Here is a 22,937-nt window from a genome sequence, read left to right as displayed (position 1 = left end):
CAGTAAGTACCCTGTTATATCTCCCCTCCTGTGGGCTTTAAAAAGGATTTCTGAACACATGCTGAGTTTAGTTTCCCTGATCAATTTCCTTAGAAAAAGGAAGAAGAGAGAAAAGGTTGAAGGCAAATTTAAGTAGAGATATTGGATGGCTACAACCTGAGAAAAGAAAATGAGTGTGTGTCTGTCCATATGCATATCAGATTTCAGCTGCAATGTCTCTTCTTAACCACTCTGAATGGGTGTTGATCTGCATAAAAGGATCTGTTGAGTACTTGGGACCTCACTTGAAAAATCTGTGTGAGGTCTGAAAACTTCTTACACTTTTTCTATTAAGCAGAGTAAATGGATGTCAAGGCTAGCCTTTATTTGCCTAACTCCATATACCTCTAAAGTGGAGAGAAGTCAGATTCTTAAAACCATATAATCCCTCACCCCCAACCATTCCTGTTTTCCCCCAATGTCAGACACTACTTCAAGGAGAATTAAGGACAGACTCTTGAGATGAGTTTAGGAAAGTTGGTTAACCGAAAAAATCATCTGCAGTAAACCTGGTCCTGAGATAAAATGAGTGAAAATCCAACATACCTTTTAAACTTATAGATCAAAAACACAGCCAGGCCAACAAACACCACTGACAGGAGCATCAACATGGCGGAGCTGCTGTGACCAGCACTGGAATCCACTAGTGGAGCTAGGAGAGAAGAGGAATGCTCAGTTGGAAGTTAGTAACTGGGCAGATGCCAAGCTGCCAACTATCTGCTCTGCACCCTTACGTCCAGTCCCCAATCACCCTGCATGCAATCTGAGTACAGGAAGCCTGGCTTCAAAAATGAGAATGGTACCCTTGATCACAGATTTCAAGGGAAAGTGAACTCCTTGGCTGTGCCTGGGGTACCTTGCCACTCTTGGTATAAATTGAGTAAAGTGTGCCCAGATAAGGGAGTAGAAGGACTTGTGTGCTTTTTCTTTGCAACAGCCTGTGTGCCAATGTGGCAGTCCACTGGTAACTTTGGCTAAAGACTAAAGCCATGTTTCACTCTCTTCCTCTGCAAGGTTCTGGTGAAGCATCCCTGGATGAACACACTTGGAGCCTGCACATTGAGAAGTCTTAGATTAACAAGAGATCCAGCAGCAAGTGCCCACTGTGACATGCTTTTTATTCCTTTCATAAATCAACCAAGTAGAGCTAGTCTCCATTTCTAGCGGACTCATACATTTTAAATGGGATGTTTGATGATTCTCAAGTTTTCTGATCTTACATTCCCACTAAAATTCATGGGATCATAGAATCTAAGAAATTAAGGGAGCCCAATGAATATCCATTGCAATCCCAATTGTTGCAAAGAAAAAATAATTAAGTAAATACATCAAGTCAAGATCCAAGGAAATCGTATGCTTTCTCCAGTAACAAACAAGATTGATGGCAAAGGCACTCCTAAGAAAGTCTTCCTGCTACCCACTCGGAACTCCTCCAGAGACACATGATTAATCTTTCTGAACTGTCAAATAAGTGCTTCATCATAACACCAAACTTTCAGGCATATATGGCAAAGCTTTTGGGTGATTATCTCTTTCCTTTTCTCTGCATGGTACCCATGTCCCCCTGACTCCCAACAGACACTCACTCACCTAATGTCAGCTGTGTGACATACACAATGACCTGGACCCCTGGTTTCAGCTCAAACTGGACCAAGTTCTGGTTTAGAGCATTAAACAGTATCTCTACAATCTGAAAGAAAGGAGAGAGAGAGGCTGTAGAGAAAGCTGTGAAATGTGTCAATGCTCCTTCATGGGTGAACTGACCAAAAATGACCACGTTCATTCTGGGAACTGGATATTGGAACATCTTTATCAACTTGTTTCTCCAGCCCTCAGAGCCCTGTGCAGCCAATGAAGTGAGTGGTATCATTTGCTTATGCTGGAGTGGGGAGAGGCGGAAGGCAGTGTGCCCACGGTCGCCCCGTGTAGTAGAGCCCAGACAGATGGGGGCTTGCTACTCCACTCCTTGCTCAGCGTTCTTTCATCCCTGCCTTCAGAACCAGACCTGTTGAGGGTTCCAATGAAAGAAAGTCAACTCATCATTAGCTCTTTAATCTGATCAAGTAACATGCACAGGGTACCGAGGACCCTGCCGGGATTAAAGCAGGCACGTACATCCCCAGCCCACTCCTCCCTCGTTTCCATCTCAGAGACAATGGGAGGCAAACATCAAAGCAGAAGCTGCCTCGTTTTTATGGGATAATTTTTCCTCTTTACTTTTCTCCAGCAAGTCTCAGAACACATAACATCGATTTAATCACTCTGTAATTCCCACATGAAAGCTGAGGCGGACTTAGGCTGTTGTCCCTAACTCTTATCTCGCTGTATGCGCCTTAATATCACAGCTGCTATTCATCACCGTAATTACCTATTTATCTAAATGGATGGATATTGTAGCTTCCAAATATAGTTCACACATGCCACTTGCTATTTCAGAATAAAGAGGTCTTATAAAAGTGATGTGTGCGTTGAGAAGCTGAATGTATTTCTGGCCAACTTCAACACCCAACCCTGCAATGTAAGGGAACTGTTTCTTCTTCCAGAGAAGTGGACTGTGATGCCATTTATACTGCTCAAGGCTGTGGATGGGTGTAATGATGGGTGACAGCTGGGCCAGGTGAGTACCTGAGGGACACAGAAGAGTCTGTACAATGGTTACTGCATACAGGAGCAAACATGTTTGACTCACACTGACCTTTAGCAGCCTGGTCCTCACTCTCTTTCACGTCCCCTGATTTAGCACCATGGGAAGGCAGAGAAGAGTGACACAGAGTACTGCCAACTGAGACCCCAATAGGAACAGTGAGTGGGAGGGAGAAACATGAGACCTGCCCCTCCTTTTTTCCCAGGATGATGCGCAGATCACAGGACCAGGAGCCCATTTGATAAAGACAGTGAACCACATTCCCTCTTGGAAATACCGCTTCTTTAGTCAAAGCAAGATGAGGCCATCCATCTCTCTCCAAGAGACATGTTTAAAAGCAGTTCATTCTCTCTCCAGAAGGGAAACTTAAATTAACCAGGACCTCCAGAGCCAGCACAGTTTAAAGACAAGAAACATATTTTCCCATGAGCACATAGGGGAACCCAAAGCCCTTCGCCTCTGTATGCCTTTCTCTGTGTATCTTTCTGTCTGACTTTCTCTGCTACCTCTCTGCCATCCCAGGATGAGTCCCTGTAGGGAGATATGAGCAACGTGCAGGGGTACCATATTGGAAAACTCAGTTCCACCTGACTCATTCGCCTTGGTGCCAAGCTCAGTGTCCCTGTTTCAGAGGTGCTGTTCCTTCCCGTGTGGCAGAGTGCTCCGTGCTATATGCATTTTGCTCATTCTGGGCAAGACTGATGGCTGGTTCTTCCAAACCCTGGGTGTTGGGCAAAGAGCTACACCCTGGTGGATCACCCTGGTGATAGCTTCTCTCCCTTTTTGGCTGGAAACAACTTATGCCCCTCAAGGCTTGGGCTGCAGGCAAGTGTTCCGGCCAAGTTTTCACTTACTTGTTCTAGGTCTCCTTCGTGGCCTTTCCTCCTCTCTGTCAAGTTCTTGGGTGGGAGGATGAAAAGCTCTGCTGAGGTGGGGAGGCCAGGGAACACAGCAACAAGGACCTGGTCTTCTGGGACACTGGTCACCTGCAAAGTATGCAGACCAAAGAGTGAGATCCTGGGGAGAGACATGCACACATAGCAGCGAGGAGCAGAGGACACACAGCTTTGGGGGCTTGTATGGATGTTTTGAATTCAGCATCTTAGGCTTGCTTTCTCTTTTTCTCTAAAACTGCTAGGTAAAGAGTTATTAGTTTCTCCTCTTGCTATGCTCTTTTTTTTCTCCTAACTGAAACTAAAATAGTATTATAAATGATCTTCAAAACATTGCTGGGAGCATTTGCAATCCCATATTTTCTATTTTTTTTTTCTGCACTAAGGACTAGGGCTTCTGGCTAAAACATGAACAGACTGGCTGCAAATGAGGAATAAGCAGTTATACACAAACACGGGAAAATGCAAATTTAAAAAATAGCCGAGCACGACTTGTTTTCACTTCTTAAAGCAGGATTTTAAAAAAAAAGTTTAATGGCTAATGTTGGCGTGGCCGCAGCGCAGGAGGCTGCCTCATTTCTTGCTGGCAGCACTAAAAATTGATACATATCACCAATTTGTTTTCCAAAAGACTCACATTAAGTCCATGAAAACATGCATAACCTTCATCTGGTAGCTTTAACACTTTGTGAAGACGTGATCCAGAACGTAGGAAAGGCCATAGGCAGGAAAAAGTAGGACATTACATCGAATAGTAAATAAAGAGGAAAAACTCAAATATTCAAAAAACATGAAATAGATTCCAGTACAATCACCTGATCTGATATTATTCTAGCTTTAAGATGATAATCAGCACCAGGAGGCAACATGGAAAAACACTTCAGATGGCTGCATTCTGGTCTATTTCCTTTGGTTACAAGTCTATAAAAATACAAATGAACTGAAAAAAAAAATCCCCAAATACTAAAAGTTAAGAGGCTGAGATGATGAGTGAATTGTTCTATTCCTGAGTGTTTAATAAAAGGATTATATTGTTTTTGTGATAAAAAACTAAACATTAGCTTCTATCTTAAGGCAAATTCCTGGAGACCAAAGAGAAAAGAAAAAAAGAAAAAAAAAAGTGAGAACAAACAAATAGTGTGCCCACTGCTATTCTTTCTTTGGTGTCTCTTGAAGGTCATTTTTTTGGGGGGGTGGGCATGGAGCAGGTACCAGAGATTGAACTCAGGGACATTCAACCACTGAGTCACATCCCCAGTCCTATTCTGTATTTTATTTAGAAAAAGGGTCTTACTGAGTTGCTTAGCACCTCACTTTTGCTGAGGCTGGCTTTGAATTCTTAATCCTCCTGCCTCAGCCTCCCAAGCCATTGAGATTACAGGCATGTGCCACTGCGCCTGGCTCTTGAAGTTCTTTTGTCCAGAACAACACTGACTGCTTCTTCTAATCATAGAAATATGAGTGATAATTAGATGCAGCTGAATTACCACCTCCTCCAAGAAGTTTCCCTTGACTGTATCTGCCTATGATGATTTCCACTTTAGCCTCCCAACCAAGGTCCTTCAAAGACAATTCCCACCCACCCCCCAGGAAAAAAATAAAGGGACAGTGTGGCTCAGGAGGAAGGAGGGGGAATTAGCAAACTTTCATTCCTTCCAGGGTTCATCCCCAGCATCTCCACCAAAAGCAAACATTTACCCCTTCCCAACCACAACGGGTCCTGAAGGGAAGAGGTGATACTGAAATGCTGGGCCTTCGACTCTTACCCTTTCCCATTGCAGATGAGTCCCGGAAGGAGAAAAGCAAATAGTGAAGCTCCAGGTATCAATGGGTCCCAAAGGAAGGAAGATGAGCAGTGAGCACCAAGTTCTGAGCTGTTCGCAGTGACAATGAGTTTCAAACTTTTTACAACTGCCTTCCTGAGTTAAAATTTTAACCTGCACAAGTAGGTCCCCGACTGGCCAAACAGCACATTTGCAGTCTCCAATGATTAATTCACCCTCATTGTAAAGTATAAAACCCAGACTCCTTCTGTAACCTGGGGGCCATTTCTGTACCCAGAAAATGAGCCCTTCCTTGCCTGATGGATTGACTTTGCTGCAGAATGAAGAAAAGCTGGCTGATCCATTTGGGGTCTGCTTCTGTCCAGGTTATTTGTATTTTCATTATGGTGTTGAAGCCATGTTGCCCACCATCATGCCCATCACATTTCAGGAACAGAGACCATGTCCACTGTGATATGCGATTACATCTATCTGGTACAGTGTTGCCCCCGATAGGCTCCTAGTGTGTTGTTGCCCAAGCATTCCTGGAGTTCTTTGAGGCTACCTAGCTGCTCTGAAAGATCCCTGACAGAGGAGAAAATCAATTAATAGCTGCTGAATTGAATAGAAGCAGAGGATAGGTCGTTTCCCATTTGCTCAGCTCTGATTCCTATTTAGAACGTGGCTTCCAGATTGGAGTTAACGTTCAGGGATGTGATAAACAAAAGCAAGAGAGCCAGCCTACAGGAGAGTAAGAAGCAGCAGCCAGAAGCTTAAAAATCCCATCCATCAGAGAAGCATCCACTTGAAATGCCAGATGCCTCACTGTCCTGCTCTGAGGCACGTCCTGGAGTAGCTGGAAGTCTCAGTGACTGAGTACATTGGGTAGAAGACCTTATCCTAACCAGCCAGAGATAGCAAGTCTCAGGAGACCAGAAGAAGAAGCAAAATGTTGAGAACCACACAAATGAGTCAAGTGGGAGGAGCTCTCCATGTCTTGGTTAGTATGATGCTTTTGACCCTTTGTCTCAAGGGTCAAAACTATGCATCTAGATTCACTTAATCCTGTCTAGAGGGACATGCAAGTGATTTGTCCTCATGAAACTTAAGGGCTAGGCATCAATGACATGGATAATTATTATTATTTAGTAGTAGCCCTATTGTAATTACCAAGTTATTTCTAAAAAATGTGTAAGTTTTTTAATAAATGCAACCCTATAAAATGCTGCCCAATTTGGGTGCCTCACAATCAAAAACATATGCTACAATCTGATTGTGTCTCTTCCTATAATTCATATGCTTAAAACCTGGCCACTCCTGTGTTGGAGTTAGGAGGTGGGGCCTTTGGAAGGTGATTAGGTCATGGGGGTGGTGCCCTTGTGAATAGAGTTAGTGCATTGAGGTCACAGAGAGCTGCTTTGCCTTTTTTCTACCACATGAACCCAGTAAGAAAGTGTCATCTCTGAATTCGGGAACAGGCTCTTACTAGACATCAAATAGGCTGGTGCCTCCATCTTGGACTTTCTGGTCTCCAGAACTGTGAGAAGTAATTTCTGTTGCTTATGAACCATCTAATCTATAGTGCCTCTTTACAGCAGCCTGAACAGATGAAGAGAAGACAGCACACATAGCAGTCTCTTTTTCACTTCTTCTTATGAACAATCTTTTAATAAAAGGTTTAATGTTCCTCTTGTAGTCAGTTCCTACAGGAATGATTTTATATCATTCTCATTGATGCAGGCTGCTCCTTTTACATGTTTTTCCTGGAGTCTTTCACTTCTCCCTTGGGAGCATGAGCAGTCATGACTTCCTTGACCCCCACTTCCCTTAGGCCTCAGCTCCAAAATCTCTGCCTCTGGTATGACCTTCTGCTTGGCTTTCAGACCCCCACTTTCAACTCTCTTATGCTCTTTACCTAAACATTTTTCATGTGCTCCAAACTCATAAAAACATCATTGTTCCCTGAGTATATTTCTCCTAAATAGTCCCTATCTTGGTTAATGCAAGGCCATCTCCTACTTTCTCTAGTAACCAAAAGGCTTCTCCTCTGTCTCATTGCATTTATTAATCAGTAATCCAACTGTTCAACTTCCTAAGCAGGCTTTGACTCCTTTTCAGGATCTTATTATTCCTGGTTGAGGTAACTGAGTACTGCAGGGGCCTTTCAACTGGTCATCTTTGGTGAAATATCTCCCCTTCTCTGTACCCTACCTGATTTCCCAGCAGGCTTTCCTCTGTATTGCCACCAGAAAGGGGAGCCTGACATATAAACCTATTGACAGCCCCTGGTTACCTAAATAAAGAATAATACTTTTCACACTCTCCACTGCCTGAAGAACATACGGCAACTACCAGTTAGCTTCACAGTCCATTCTAACCATGTAGCTCAATGTTAGCCAGGCTTGTTCTCCTAAGTAATAGACTGAGGACAGAAACCCAATGCCATTCCCAACAGGGCATACTCCTCAGAAGTCCATGGATTTCATGCTATCTGAAAGATGCTTTCCCCTCCCTGTTAACTGACATATGTCCATATATGTATAATAGCTCAAATATCCCCTCCAAAATGATTTCAATAGTTCAGTGAGCTTTGGTTGAATCACAAATCCATCCACGTTAGGCTTGCTCTTTACTGGCTGGTACAAATCTATACTCCATGGAGATTCTGGTTACAAACTACACATCACACATGTTTTTTACATTTGAACTAACCATGTATTGTTTGTCAGATTCTAGTGCCTAGTTCTGACAGAGACTAACAGAATTCTTACTTTCTCTAAGGCAATTGTGACCCTGGGTTAAATCTTCAGCTCTGTCTCCATGGTAGAATGCTGTTTCCTGGCCTCTAGCCTCCTGAGAGCCATGAATGGCCAAGGGTGGTCTGGGGATTCTATATATCTGTGAATATCTATTCATGGTCAAAGATCTACCTAAGTACATGCTATTAGTATAGACTCACTGAACGGTCCATCCACTAGTCCATTAAAAGGGTCAAGCCCCTGTCTTAGAAATGTTTGGATAAGCAGTGGGTCAATTTCCATCTTCAAACACTAGACTGAACTCTCTAATCCTCTCCTTCTCTCTCCTCTTTTTCTCCCCTCTTTCCTCCTTCCTCCCCGCTACTCCACCCATTCTTACCCTCTTTCTCTCTTTTTATAGCAAAACAAAACTTATCTATCCACAGAATAGTGTTTTCAGTTCTTATCGACTCCATCAAGTTCTCTTGTTCACAACCTTGAACAAAGATAAACCCAACTTACTTTAACCAGGGCTTTCTTGATGACGTTGCCAATGTCTTGCCTCCACTCAGGAATGTCAGGATTGTGAAAATCCAGATTAGGAGAGAAGGACAAGAGCTGGGACTGGAAGTATTCTGAGAGGAGAAGAAACACACAAGTGAGGCTGGCAGAGTGAGATGAGAGGGAGTCTGGGGGGTAAGGGGCTCTGCGAGGCTTGGCTCTTTCCTGAGGATTCAACTATAAATCCTTATTTTCAGTCTATGCCTTGGCTTCTGAAATAAAATGGAATTTGAGAGTTGGAAGTAGATTTCTGCTTCTGCTGGCATTTTCAGTTCCTAGGATCTTAAGCCTTTCTTCTCCTAAAGAGTAGTAATGAAATGAAACACAAGCATGGAACTCCAGGAAGAGACTTTTGCTCCTATAGGTGGTATCTGTCACACAGAGCTAACCAAAGGCACTAACCCTCTGGGCTGGGTTGGGATGGAGGCTAGAAACTGCCTCATAGGATGAGAGAGTAGGTTGAAATCTTGTCTCTAGGGTGTTTGTAACCAATATCTTGACCTGGTTGGGGAGTACAACTGCTTTATTCACTTTGGGGTAATTCATGAAGCTAAACACTTGTGGTCCATATATTTTTTTCTGTATACAATTTATACTCCAACAAAAATGTTTACTTAAAAATAAAACTTCTATGAACATCGAATATGATATGTCAAGAGCTTTGTAATGTTTTGAACAACCAATAAAAAAAATAAAATAGAAAGTAAACCAAATAAATAAATAAATAAATAAAACTTCTATGTGCCCCATAAAGAGACTGAGAAGTGGGTTTGCAGAGAGGTAGGAAAAGGAACTCACCCAAATGAGCCTGAAGAAATATAGTCTGAGTCAGAGGCTCACATACCTTAGAACAACTTTCCATAAAAATACAATGATAGTGGCTATACCCAGGGGACTGGGGGTGGATTGTGTGACATGGTAGTGGTAGCATAATCAATTTAATTTAAAATAAATTTAGTGATTAGGAGTGGTTCTGCAAGAATGAGAAGAAAAGGGGGATCCTGTTTATCACTTTCTTCAAGCTTATATTCTTAGTCGCATAATCAAGCCTTTCCAGGCAATATTGTTAGAACATCCAACAACCAAGAAAATACATCAGTTCTGGGTAGGCCATCTCATTACTGGGGCTATGAGTTCTGCAAGGGGAGGGATCATGACTCCCCCAGCTTTGGAAATCACTGGTCCCATTTCACAGACAATGGGTGCTGCATGCGCATTGTGGATACCTCAGCAGGACATCAGCACTAGCTCCTTCTAGGACAGTCTTCCAGCTGAGCATTCTTTCAACTTATGATACATGAATCTATCTAATGAGAACCTTAAACAGATTGCAATGCAGACACACACTGCAGTGGAAAACACATACGTGACTGTGATCTCCTTTCCTGATAGCCTGAATCCTCTATCTGGGAACAAGTTAGGAGGTAGATCCGAATGCCTCTGTGAACCTCCTTCATTTTTGTTAGGCCAGGGGAGGTTCTAACAGTCAGTGACTGCTACAAGGGTGGGTACAGGGAGTTGGCTGGGCAGGAGGGGGCATCCGAAGGCAATTCTTAGGGCTCACCATGAACTGCAATATCTTTAGTGTCCTGGATGAGGGCATTCCCGGCAGCCACCTGGACAGTGATGGTGTTGGTTCCCTCTGCCAGGAATGTGAAGGAAGTGCTGCTGTCCAAGGTGATGAGGGGCTGCAGGAAAGAGAAGTAATAACATCCATTTAATCCTCTGTGGGATAGAAGGTTTCCTTCCTTTCCTGTAAATCTCAGAATGTCACAGATCTGCATAGCAGAATAGATCCCAGGTGATCCTAACTTGGAAATGGTGGGGTGGGAGACAGTTTTATACAACTTCCTAAAACTGCAATGATTCTTTCAGGATCCTGGATGAATATTAAGAGACATGAAACACATTATCAAATGCTAATCCAGAGAAATAGGGGTAAGACTGGACACTCATGAGTTCTTATGTCACTCTGTTCTCTCTCCTAGGGGAAGGCAGAAGAAGTGTTTCAAATGGGTTTCAAAGAGATCATTACTCTTCCCTCCAGTATCTGCTGTCACTTATGTTTTCATTCTGATTTCCATTGAACTATGTGACCTTTCAGAGAGAGTGGTCACATTTTACTTATTTGGTATCATCTGCCCTCAGCACCTGTCCTTCATATAACAGGTAAGTTGGATGTATAGTCATGCTATTGACTATTCATTTTATTAGATGTATCTTCTATCCTAAGGCAGTAGGTAAGAAAATATATAAACATGCATATCTGTGATCATGTTTTTAATGTTTATTTTTCCTTTTGTCTTTCCTGATGATCATCATAGATAGGGACATCTCAAAGATAAAATGAAAAGTAGCATAATTGTGCTTTTTTCCTCTGAGAATTAGGATCTTGATAAGAGCAGGTGCTTTTTGGAGAGCAAAGGCAGATCCTGAGATTGAAGAGTCATTATACAGTGGTCATCTGAAAACACAGGCCTCTCTTGTTTGGAAAGTAAGACATAACAGTAGGAGACTGAGCTAAGGCAGCTGATAAATAAAGAGACTCCACAAGCAGAGAGGAGAGGACTTGCTTCTCTTCTCTGTATGCCAGGACAACTGGATAGAGAATAATAATGTAGATGGTTGGAGAGTGCACAGAGCTGCACTTTAAGGAGTGGACATGGACCAGCACTCACCCAGCATACCGGTGCATGGCTGGATGCCGGCACAGAGCCCCACAGAAGCTTTAAGGTACAACTTTTAGGTAGTATTTCCTCTGCAAGGCTTAAATTTCATTCCAGATCACAATTTTTGACTGAGCCCCTGAAACAATAATTTGATTTTTTTTCTCTGCTTTAAAATTCTATAGCTCTATTTTATGACCAGGCTTATGGTTAGAGCTGAGCAGAATTAGAGATATTGCCCTAAATTTCTGACACCCTTTCTTCTCCGCTTGCTAAATAATAAGAAGAAAAGGAGCACATAAAGAGGCACATTCTTTTCCTCAATTAAGGATAAGCCACAGGGTTCGGGTATTCATCCATATTTATGGCTCTCTGATGATGCACACAGGGTATGTCCTGCTGGATTAAATAAGGGATGAGGTGCAAATAAGTCTGTCATGTGCACCGTGACACCATGACTGTTTAAGTCCTGTGAAGTCTAGGTGAGCTATCTCATGGAACAAGAGAATAATATGGGTACCAGATGGTTGCCATCTCTAGTTGACAAGAACAGTGACTTCAGACTCTGTCTCTGTTTAATGAAATGACCTTGGTTAAAATGGTCCCCATTCTCAGCCTTCTTTATCTGTTAAATAAATGGATTGGTTTAAAGATTGGTGATGATTTTTATTCAGCATGCAGAATCTGGGGTTTAGGCAAAATATCTAGTTTCTACTGGTCGTAGCTTATCTATCAGAAGTTGCTTAATTACCTTAGTTTCCAACCTTTAAAAACAAGATGGCTCCATACATTTAGCAGAATGGCTAATATTTTGAAATGATAATAAGGAATAAGGCTGAAGAGGGAAGAGTAAACTAGATCTCTCCTACAACATACAAAGAGTAAGCTAGAATGCTCACACAGAGGAATGCAAAACACTACAACCAGGTAGGAGAAAGTTAGATTTTACAAGAATTTGCAAGAACTTTTTTATAAAGAGGTTGTATCATTTAACATGTTTTGATTTGGCAATTGCCATTCTGGAAATTTCGTGAAGAGAAAACAGATATCCAAAATAATAATTTGAAAAAGTTTCACAGCAGCTCATTCATGACAGCTGAAAACTGGAAATAGGCAAGGAATTCCTCCATAGGAAAATAAATGAATCAGAGTATATTCACACAATGAAAAGAAAGAACTTATAACGAGGTATTTTATGTACACATGTGTATAAGTGTATTTATATCTACAAGAGAAGGAATGTTTTATTACTCATCTCATGCTCACCTGGGAGAAAGTATGTCAAGAAATCTTGAACTCTATTTAACCATTTGCAAGTTGAATCACTTAGGATAAATTATATAGGTTTCTTACATTTACATTGAAATGAATCAAAAAAATCTAGAAAGAGTGATGGATGGGTAGATCGACATGTAACCAAACAAGCAGACTGTTAATGGTAGACTACAGGTGGTGGATATGTGGATGCTCACTGAAAAATTCTTTTAGCTCCACTGTATGTCTGAAATTGTTCATAATAAAATACTAGGTAAAAAATTATCCAAGGAATATCCATTTGCTTTGATTTTCCCTGACTTCTTTGAATGACCCTCTGACCCTGACTGTACTACACTGCCCTTCCATATTGGTTTGCCAAGCTGTCCTTCATCCCACCCCACCTCTCACCACCAGGCGTTTGTCTCCCTTAAGAGATTTTAGGAAACATTCACCCCTTCACATCATCATCCTCGGCTCTGAGTAGTATACATGGCCCTCTTCCCCTTTTCCTGCACACTCTTCTTATCTCAAGGCTCAGGTGGTGGTGCTCTGCCAGGCCAGGGCACCTACTCTGAGAGGAGTGGAACTCCTCCTGTCCCAGCAGATTTGATCTTGTCTCCATCTGGCTGCTTCCCTAGGAGATGGTTGGCCAAGTGAGTAGGAAGGGCTGCAGGACAGAGGGAATGCCAGCTGAGGTGGGGAGCGCAGGCCATCCTGCCAGCCAGTCAGGGCTCAGAGCCACAGCAAACAAACTGTGCTCAATGCAAACGCTTGGTCTCCGGGTGGCAGGCCGCAGACGTCTGTGCTGGGGAAATGGCAGAAGCTAATTTTGTTTTCCAAATTGCTTTTGTTTTTCATCAGTGGTTATGGCATCATGGCTGAATTCACCCTCCTTACAAAGTAGGAACCCTCCACAGGATTCTTGAGTTCTTCATTGGTCATTGATATCGGGTGCCCAATGCTAAATTAAATCAAGTATTTTAAGGTTCATTTACTCAAATCTATTAGGCAAGCAGACACATTTATTAAGCCAGACCTCTGCTAATCCTAGCAAATTGGCCATTCAGAGTCCCACAAATCCAGCAGGCAGCCGAATGACTTCTCTTTCTCTGCTTAGTCCAGGCTGCAGGGCCAACTCACAGTAAAGCCCCTTAGAATAAAGTCTCATGCCCAGCCTCAGCTGTGTGTCATATCCTTCCTGTGAAGAATCTCTCAGATGCAACAGGTAACCGATTATCCACTGAGTCCAGCAAGAAATCAACAAGGCTCTGAGAAACTATTTAGTTATGAGATTTCCACTTAACTAATGGAACAGGGAGTCACAGGGAAATCTTTCCATGAAGACTACACCAATTTCCCAGAAACATTAAGTCATATTAATATTGTTTATTGCCATCTGGGCACAGTGGTGCATGCCTGTAATCCCAGTGGCTCGGGAGGCTGAGGCAGGAGTATAACGAGTTCAAAGGTAGCCTCAGGAAAAGTGAGGCACTAAGCAACTCAGTGAGACCCTATCTCTAAATATCTCTAAATAAAATGCAAAAGAAGGCTAGGGATGGTGGTCCAGTGCCCCTGAGTTTAATCCCCAGTACCAAAAACAAACAAAAAAAATTGCATATTGCCAAATCCCCACAGTTCAGAATGTATACCTTGATAAAAGCTGCCTTTCCCAAATCAGAAAGACTATGAAGTCACAATGCTTGCCTTACTTAAAACCCTCAGCAGCTTATATGGCAATGGATGAAGGGGGATTATCTTATGAAGCAAAAAGGCAAATATATAACACATGCTTATAACTATGTAAAAAAACTTTAATATACACAAAGATGATGAAGAAATACAGCAAAATCACTTAAAACTGTTAATACTATGGGATAAATGTGAAAACTCTCAGGTAAAAAAATGACTTTCCTGTTCCCCCTACAAATGTACATGCACAAATATATCCAGAAACTCTTTGCATAAAGTATCACTGGCAATGAGTCTGGTTCTAGCCCTTATCATACTATACTAAATCTGGGTTTCTATGGCAAAATGCATACACTGGTGACGTTCAAAGCCATCTATCCTCTCCTCTCATCTTCAGCCTTTTCCTCCATCTTCCACCCAGTTGAATCTTCTGCTTTGGCTGGATCAGTCCACACAGAACACAACCATTCCCAAAGCCTTACCTTTACAAATAGATCCCTCTCCTCTATGCTTCAAATATACTGCTCCTTCAATGCCAGCTTAGGACCAATTTCATACATGACTCACTCTGTGACCCACAAAGCCCACATTCATCACTCCCCAGGCTACTTGACTTGGTCAATAATAGTACATTCCTACTGCCTCGCCTTCTAGTGTCTTTGTCTTGGATGTTAACCTCATATTCCCAAATATGTTTCTTGAAGGCAACAAATAGAATTTACACTGCTTTGTATTCCTCACAACATCTAGTGCAAAATACAGTTCCTGAAAAAAAAAAAATCCATGTAGGTACTAATGCCAGTTCACCTCCCCCACTGATAGGTCTTTAGGTATGAAATCCAACAGCTGGATTTCAGGAATGCTTGCTCTTTCCTATTTGCTTATACCTCATGCCTGCTCACCAATTACTGAATGCATATTTATCTCACCTTCTCTTCTGGAATGTGATTGCTTTCAAGGTAGGGATAATGTTATATGTGCCCTTCTACCTGACAAGGCATAGTTACAAAGTAAGGGCCAATTCATTCTTAGCAATAGATTTTTAAAATTCCAACCACTTGGTTAAACCTTTCCATTTCACCAAGACAGTCTCTCCCCATGCCCTCTCTCACACATTTACAAATATCCATCCATAAACACTACCTTGCAAGGTTATTAGCCTAAGTGTATTTGTGTATTCTCTGTAAAAGGTGATAATTTCTCCTTCATCAGTGAAATTCTGATGCTTAAATAATATGTATTGAGAAGCTAATACAAAGCCAGTACTAGGAATAAACATTTAAAATTAGTATTGGACCATTTCTTTTCATAAGCCAGTTTACTAGTCAAAGGGAATCAAATAGCTCCAAAGTCACAGCACTCACCAGGACACCCAAGGGCATTTATTTCTTTGCCAGTCAAATATGGTGCTTGCTAGATCAATAATTGAGCACAATACACCGATACCTTGATGTAATTCTGGCACAGTGTTAGATAAAAGCACTGAAAATATACTCCTTTCAAATGGAGCAAATAACCATTTTGTAGACAGGAATGTAATCCATATAACCAACCCAGATTTGTCACCTAGATATAGATGCTATTAGTGCCAATGATGAGCACAACCGTGTCTGATATTTCTAACTGCTTAGATGTGTTCAAAATGATTCACATAACAGTATTTACTTAATCCTCACTGCAATAATCAATTACACTTGCTACTGTTATTATTCAAACATTACAATTAATAAAACAAGACTCAAGAAAATTAAATGGTTTGACTAAAGGCATACAGCAAAAAATAATCTATTTGGACTCCAACCTAAATTTGTCTTATTCTGAAGCTATTTTATTCTACTGCTTATCATGTATCTTGGTTCTTTGAGAATAAAACTGACTATAAAGACATTCAGGGACTGGGTATCTGTGTGGTACTTCATGCTCCAACTTGTAGATTGGAACTTCCTAACCAAAGGATAACTCTGGTCATTAATTACAAAAATAAAACTATAATGCCAACACATAATTTAAAAGTCACCCTCTCATAATAAGGTGTAAATGTATGGGTGTTTGTGTGTATGAGAGAGCTCAATTAATAACTCAATTATGTCTATGTATTAGGTATTAGTATCATTACTTTAGACAAAAGGAAACAGAGATCAAGTCATTTATTCAAGTTGGCACAGATAATTATTAGGGAAATAAAAAGTAGAATCCTCAATCGCTTTGTCCATTTGTATGTTTTTTAATCAGATACTTGTTAAACCCTTTATGGCACTTCAGTTCTTAAAATCAGCACTCAAATGAAAAAATGGTACTGTGGAGGAACCTTGTGTCTTCCTTGCCAGTTGCTGAGTACATCTCTGTGTTAGTAATAGCCAAGAACTGGGGCCCCTGCACACAAAAGACTCTCAGTAAAGATCACAAGATAAGGGACCAGAAAAGGATGGAAAAGAATTCCTTGATTTAGAAGCCAAACCCTCACAACCTCAGAATAGAAATAAGTTTAAATCTTCCCATTTCCAAACTCTTTTCCATGAATGACTTTCTAGTTCCTATTTATTATTTATATCTCTTGCTTTGAAGAAAGATGGTAGGTCCATGACCTAGTGTTGCAGGAATGGGTTCTGGAACTGAGAGACAGTGCCTGGTGGATGGGAACTAGGAGCCCTGGACTTGAGCTATGGCTATGCAACTAATCAGGTGTTTGGACTTGGGATGCATATCATGCACAGAGAACTTAATTTCTCTGTTATACTAAACAGGGATCTTACTAAATGCCCTGCCTATATATTGTACTGGGAAATAATAATCCCAGAAATGTGAAGGCATTGGTCACCCACACTAAGAACTTAATTTACATTAAAAAAATAATTTAAAGGCAAAAGACATAATTAATGCAAACTGAAAGAGGCCCCAGATCCATGAATACTCTTCTTTTATCAACCCATCCTAAAAATAACTTTTAAGAACATAATTAAAATCACGCATTTGCTAAGAACCTAGCGTGTACAAGTAAATATATAATCAGAATTTTCACAAAAATCACGGTGAGATAGGCATTATTCTTGATTGAGTTATATGAATCTTTGATTGGTTCTTAAGATCCATGTTTCCTTCATACACAATGCTGCCTCCCTAGGAAAGTTCAAGGCTGAATTGGCCCCACTTTTAATACTCAGGGGTGAGGCTAGGGACAAAGTTCTCTCTGCTCATTACTAACCAATAATTAGATATTTGTTTCCCCTCTTTTTATATCCTGCATCTCAAAATCTGATGTGCTGTTTCAGATTATTTTTTACTTAATTTTTTTTCTCCCAAATAAGCACTACCAATCACATCATGAGCTTTCAAGGAAAACACAAGTATCAGAATTACAAACTCTAGGGGGATCAGTCAGTCACAGGAGGCCATTATAACTTTTCAAATTTTATAACCACTGTAACTTGGAGCTTGTCAGGTTCTCCCAATAAATATTAGAAAAAAATTTTCCTTGTGTCAAGGAAAGATAAGAAGAACAATTGTCCAATACATCAACATACTCTGACTTTAAAAAAGAAAAGGCCTGCCCTCAAAAGAAACTAGTAAATGAAAGCCTAATCTTCTTGGGTTTTATCATAATCTAATTGCCCTGGGGAAGGGAGATATCCAAATCTAGCTCCCTCTACCCATCCTATCCTTCCTTGGGTAGGGAACCGTAAAACACCTGTGATATGCATAATTCAGAGTCACAGGCTTATTAAAATATTGAGACCTAATGATAGGTCTATAGAAAACATCTTTTCCACTATACCTCACAACCACATTACTAAAGTCCTATTTATGGCAGACCTTTTCACCCAGTACACCATGTCCAGCTTTCAAGAAAGTTACAAAGCATACTAAAAGGCAAACAAACAGTTTGAAGAGACAGAACCAGTATCAGAGACAGATAGGGCAGAGGTGTTAAAATTATCAGACTGGGAATTTAAAACAACCACGATTAATAAACTAAGGGCTCCAACTGCTAAAGTAGACAACAAGGCTGGAAAAGTTGGCTGCTATAAATGGAGAGATGAAAATCCTAAGAAACAACCAAAAAGAATGTCAGAAACACAATAAAAGAAATGAAGAAGGCCTTTGATGGGCTTGTTAGTAGACTGGACACAGCTCAGAAAAGACCCTAATATCAAGGATATCTCAATACAAACCTCCAAGATGAAAAGGAAAGAATAAAAAAATGAGAAAAGAAAACAGTAACAACCGAAGACATTATCCATATGCACTGTGCCCAATTTCTTGTGCGGACAGGCTTAAAAAAAAAAAAAAAAAAGCCAGATGCACGGATGTATTGCAAAATGATTCCTTTTTCTCTTTCCTTGCTGGAGCACAAGAATGTGGGACAATTACAAAAAGTAAAGATATGTGTAATGTGAATACCAGAAAGAAAAGAGAGAAAAGAACTGGAGAAATATCTGAAACACTAATGAGAACCCCTCCAAGGTAAAGTCAGATGAGCCAGAGACACAGGAAGCTCAGAGAAATGCTGAAAATTCTACATTGGGGCATATCACTTTCAAACTACAGAAGATCAGAATTTTTTGATTAATCCTGAAAGAACGATGAACCAAACACTTTATCAATGAGAGAAGAAAAGAAACATCCATCCAGTTTCTCCTCAGGAACTATGTGGTTAAGAAGAATGGACAGTGACATAATTAATGTGCTGAGAGAAAACTCCCACAAATCTGTTTGTTTTTTTTTAAAGAGGGAAAAAACCCACTAAGCTTCTAACTCTGTACCTTAAAAAATTATCCTTCAAAATTGAAGGAAAGAAAAACTTTCTCAAATAAACATAGGTGGAATTTGTTGTCAGGACATCTATCCTACAAGATTTATTAAAAGAAGTTCTTCAGAGAGAAGGGAAATGATGTAGGGCAGAAACTGAACCACAGACAGAAATCAACAACAGCAAAGAAAGAGTGCATGAAGGTAAGATAATGATGATGTTTCTTGTTTTAATTTAAATATTATTTTAATTATTAAACAGATAACAATTTATTCAAAACAGTAATAGCAACAATGTATTTGATTAAATATGCTTACTCAAATAACTTATATACTTACACTCACCTAAGAGAAATGACTGACATTGGTGACACAAGAATCAGAAGGGAGGAATTATGATTTTTTTTTATTATTAAGTACTCAGACTAACCATGGAAACATACAATGTTACTTATTATAAGTTTGGATTAATTATAAAAGTATATTTCAATTCTAGGGCTACCACTAAATAAAGCTTAAATAAACAAATAAGTGATAGGACTAAGAAAGGAGGAAATCAATAAGGACATAGTTGAACTCAAGACTCTCATCAATCAACTGTGTATAGCTGACATCTATAGATTAGTTAATCAAAAAACAGCAGAATACACATTATTCTCAGATCGACACAGAACATTCACCAAGGTAGACCACATTCTGAGCCATAAAACACACTTTAACAAACTAAAAGGATAAAATCATCTAATGTCTTCTTTGAAACCACAATGAAATTAAATTATAAATCAATAGCAGAAAGATAACTGGAAAATGCCAAAATATGTGGATTTTAAACACACTTCTTTCTAAATAACACAAATCAAAAAATAAATCTTGGGTGATATTAAAAAGTATTTTGAACAAAATGAAAATGAAAACACAACTTATCAAAATGTACAGGATGCAGTAAAAGCATGCTTGGAGGAAAATTTATAGCATTGAGGACATATATTAGAAAACAAGAAAGAATTAAAATTGATCATATAGGCTTCTGCCTTACGTAACTAGACAAAGAACAAATTAAGTTCAAGGCAACCAGAAAAAAAGTAAAATAAAATTTGAACAGGAATCAATGAAATTGAAAATAGGAAATCAATAAAAAAAATCAATAAAACTAAAAGCTAGTACTTTAAAAAAATCAATAAGTTGATACGCTTTTAGCTAGGCTAAGAAAGGAGAGAGGATACACAAACAAATCAATCTCCCAAAAGAAGGACAAGACTTCACTACAGATCCCCTGAATATCAAAAGGTCAATAAAGGAGTTCAATGAACAATTCTAAGCATATAAATTTAATAACCTAAATAGAATGAATCAATACCTTGAAAGATGTAATCTGCAAAAGCTCCCACAAAATGTAACCTAAAACCCAAAAGGGCCTATATCTTTAAAGAAATTGAATCAGTAATTAATTACCTTGTAACAGAGAAAGCAAAGGTTTTCAGATGGTTTTACAGATAGATTCTACCAAACATTTAAGGAAGAAATTGTGCTAATTCTCAACATCCAAAAAAAAAAAAAAAAAAGAAGAAGAAAACAAAAGAAATGCCACAAAATCGAAAGTATTAAGAGGAAATAAACTCCTGTGATGAATAATTGGTTATAGTAAGGTTTCAGTATACAAAGTTAACATACAAATTTAATCATTTTTCTCTATACCAGTAACGAACAAGTAGGATTTGAATTAAAAACCCCATATCATTTACGTTACCATTACCAAAAATAAAATTCTTAGGTAGATCTCTAACAAAATATGTGCAAGATCTATATAAGGAATATTATAAAACTTTGTTGAAAGAAAGTAAGGAATATATAAATAAATTGATAGACACTCTATATTCATTGAGAGGAAGCCTTAAGATTGTCAATATATCAGATCTTACCAACTTGATCTATAAATCTGATTCATTCCCAATAACTTATCAAATTATTCTCAGTATATATGGAGAGACGAAAGACCCAGAATACTCAATACAGCATTAAAAAAGAACAATGTTGAATGACTAAATATAACTGACTTCAAGATTATTACACTACAGTAATCAAGGCAGTGTGACACTAGTGCCAAGGAGCTGAACAGACACTTCTCAGAAGAGAATATACAATCAATCAACAAATATATGAAAAAATGTTCATCATCACTAGCAATTAGAGAAATGCAAATCAAAACTACTCTAAGATTTCATCTCACTCCAGTCAGAATGGCAGCTATTAAGAATACAAACAACAATAAGTGTGGGCAAGGATGTGGGGGAAAAGGCACACTCATACATTGCTGGTGGGACTACAAATTGGTGCAGCCAATATGGAAAGCAGTATGGCGATTCCTTGGAAAACTGGGAATGCAACCATCATTTGACCCAGCTATCCCACTCCTCAGTCTTTACCCAAAAAACTTAAAAACAGCATACTACAGAGACACAGCCACATCAATGTTTATAGCAGCACAATTCACAATAGTTAAACTGTGGAATCAATCTAGATGCCCTTCAGTAGATGAATGGATAAAGAAAATGTGGTTTATATACACAATGGAATATTACTCAGCATTAAAAGAGAATAAAATAATGGCATTTCCAGGCAAATGGATGGAGCTGGAGAATAAAATGCTAAGTGAAATTAGCCAATCCCCAAAACACAAATGCTGAATGATTTCTCAGATTTAAGGATGCTGATTCACAATATGCTGGGGAGAATGGGAGGATTAAATGAACTCTAGATAAGGCAAAGATGAAAAGGGGAGAGAAGGTTAGGTAGGGGGCATGGGGTAGAAAAGACAGTAGAATGCGATGGTCATCATTACCCTAAGTACAAGTATGAAGACATGAAGGATGTGACTCTACTTTGTGTACTACCAGAGATATGAAAAATTGTGCTCTCTATATGTAATATGATTTGTAATGCATTCTGTATGTTGTCATCTATAACAAATTAAAATTTAAAAAGAATGAACTATTGAAAAAAAAAGAAAGAAAAGAATGTACCCATCTGATCTTCAACAATGGAGCAAAGGCAACACTACAGAACAAAGATACTTCTTTCATAAAATGGTGCTGGATATCTAGACATCCACATGCAAAAGAGAATGAATCTAGCTCTTAAAGACCCTTCATCAAAGATGATGTATAACTGACAAATAAGAATATGACATATTCTCCATATGCTATGTCATCAGGGAAATGGAACTTCAAACAATGAGTTTCCACCACATGCCTATAAAAATGGCCAAAATACAGAAGGTGACGCCATAGAACACTGAGGAGCATCTCTCATGTGCACTCCTAGCGGGAATGCAAAATGTTCCAAACATGGAAAACAGTTTGGTAGTTTCTTTCCTTTTTTAAAAATATATATATTTTTTAGTTGTAGTTGGACACAATACCTTTATTTCACTTATTTATTTTTATGTGGTGCTGAGGATTGAACCCAGGGTCTTGCACGTGTAGGGCAAGCATTCTACTGCTGAGCCACAACCCCAGCTCCTGGCTTGGTAATTTCTTAAAAAAATATATATATATATGCTATTATCATATGAACTGGCGATCATGCTCTTGGTATTTATCAACTTATGTCTACATAAAAACCTGAACATGGATGTCTATAACCCTTCTACTTATATTGTCAAGACTTGGAAGTGACCCAGATGTCCTTCAGTGAGTGAATAGATAAGTAAACTGTGGTACTTCCAGATAGCGAAATATTATTGTGCACTAAAAAGCAATGAGCTATGAAGCCATGAAAAGACAGGAAGGAAACTTGAGTGACAAAAGTCCATCTGTAAAGCTATGTACAGCTATGTGCTATGGAATTCCAACCACATGACATTTTGGAAGAGGTGAAATGTAGAGACAGTGAAAAGATCAATGACCGGGAATTACAAGGGAAGGAAGGAGGAGGAGGAGGAC

General features: G+C 39.5%; 1 protein-coding gene across 1 annotated transcript in view; it reads right to left on the bottom strand.

Moving 5' to 3' along the window:
- Nucleotides 1-22,937, bottom strand: part of Sorcs3 (sortilin related VPS10 domain containing receptor 3) — a 616,840-nt gene that overhangs the window by 5,587 nt on the left and 588,316 nt on the right. The window contains exons 21-25 of the mRNA XM_026401144.2: nt 10,203-10,326; nt 8,600-8,712; nt 3,538-3,669; nt 1,630-1,729; nt 586-691 (exon numbers count right to left, since the gene is read on the bottom strand). Of these exons, the coding sequence (XP_026256929.2) occupies nt 586-691; nt 1,630-1,729; nt 3,538-3,669; nt 8,600-8,712; nt 10,203-10,326 (575 nt within the window). The remainder of the gene's footprint in view (nt 1-585; nt 692-1,629; nt 1,730-3,537; nt 3,670-8,599; nt 8,713-10,202; nt 10,327-22,937) is intronic.

The sequence above is a fragment of the Urocitellus parryii genome, chromosome 5, assembly GCF_045843805.1.
Source record: "Urocitellus parryii isolate mUroPar1 chromosome 5, mUroPar1.hap1, whole genome shotgun sequence".
Lineage (NCBI taxonomy): Eukaryota > Metazoa > Chordata > Mammalia > Rodentia > Sciuridae > Urocitellus > Urocitellus parryii.
The sequence above is the reverse complement of the archived record's forward strand: the minus strand, read 5'-3'. Positions and strand labels throughout refer to the sequence as shown.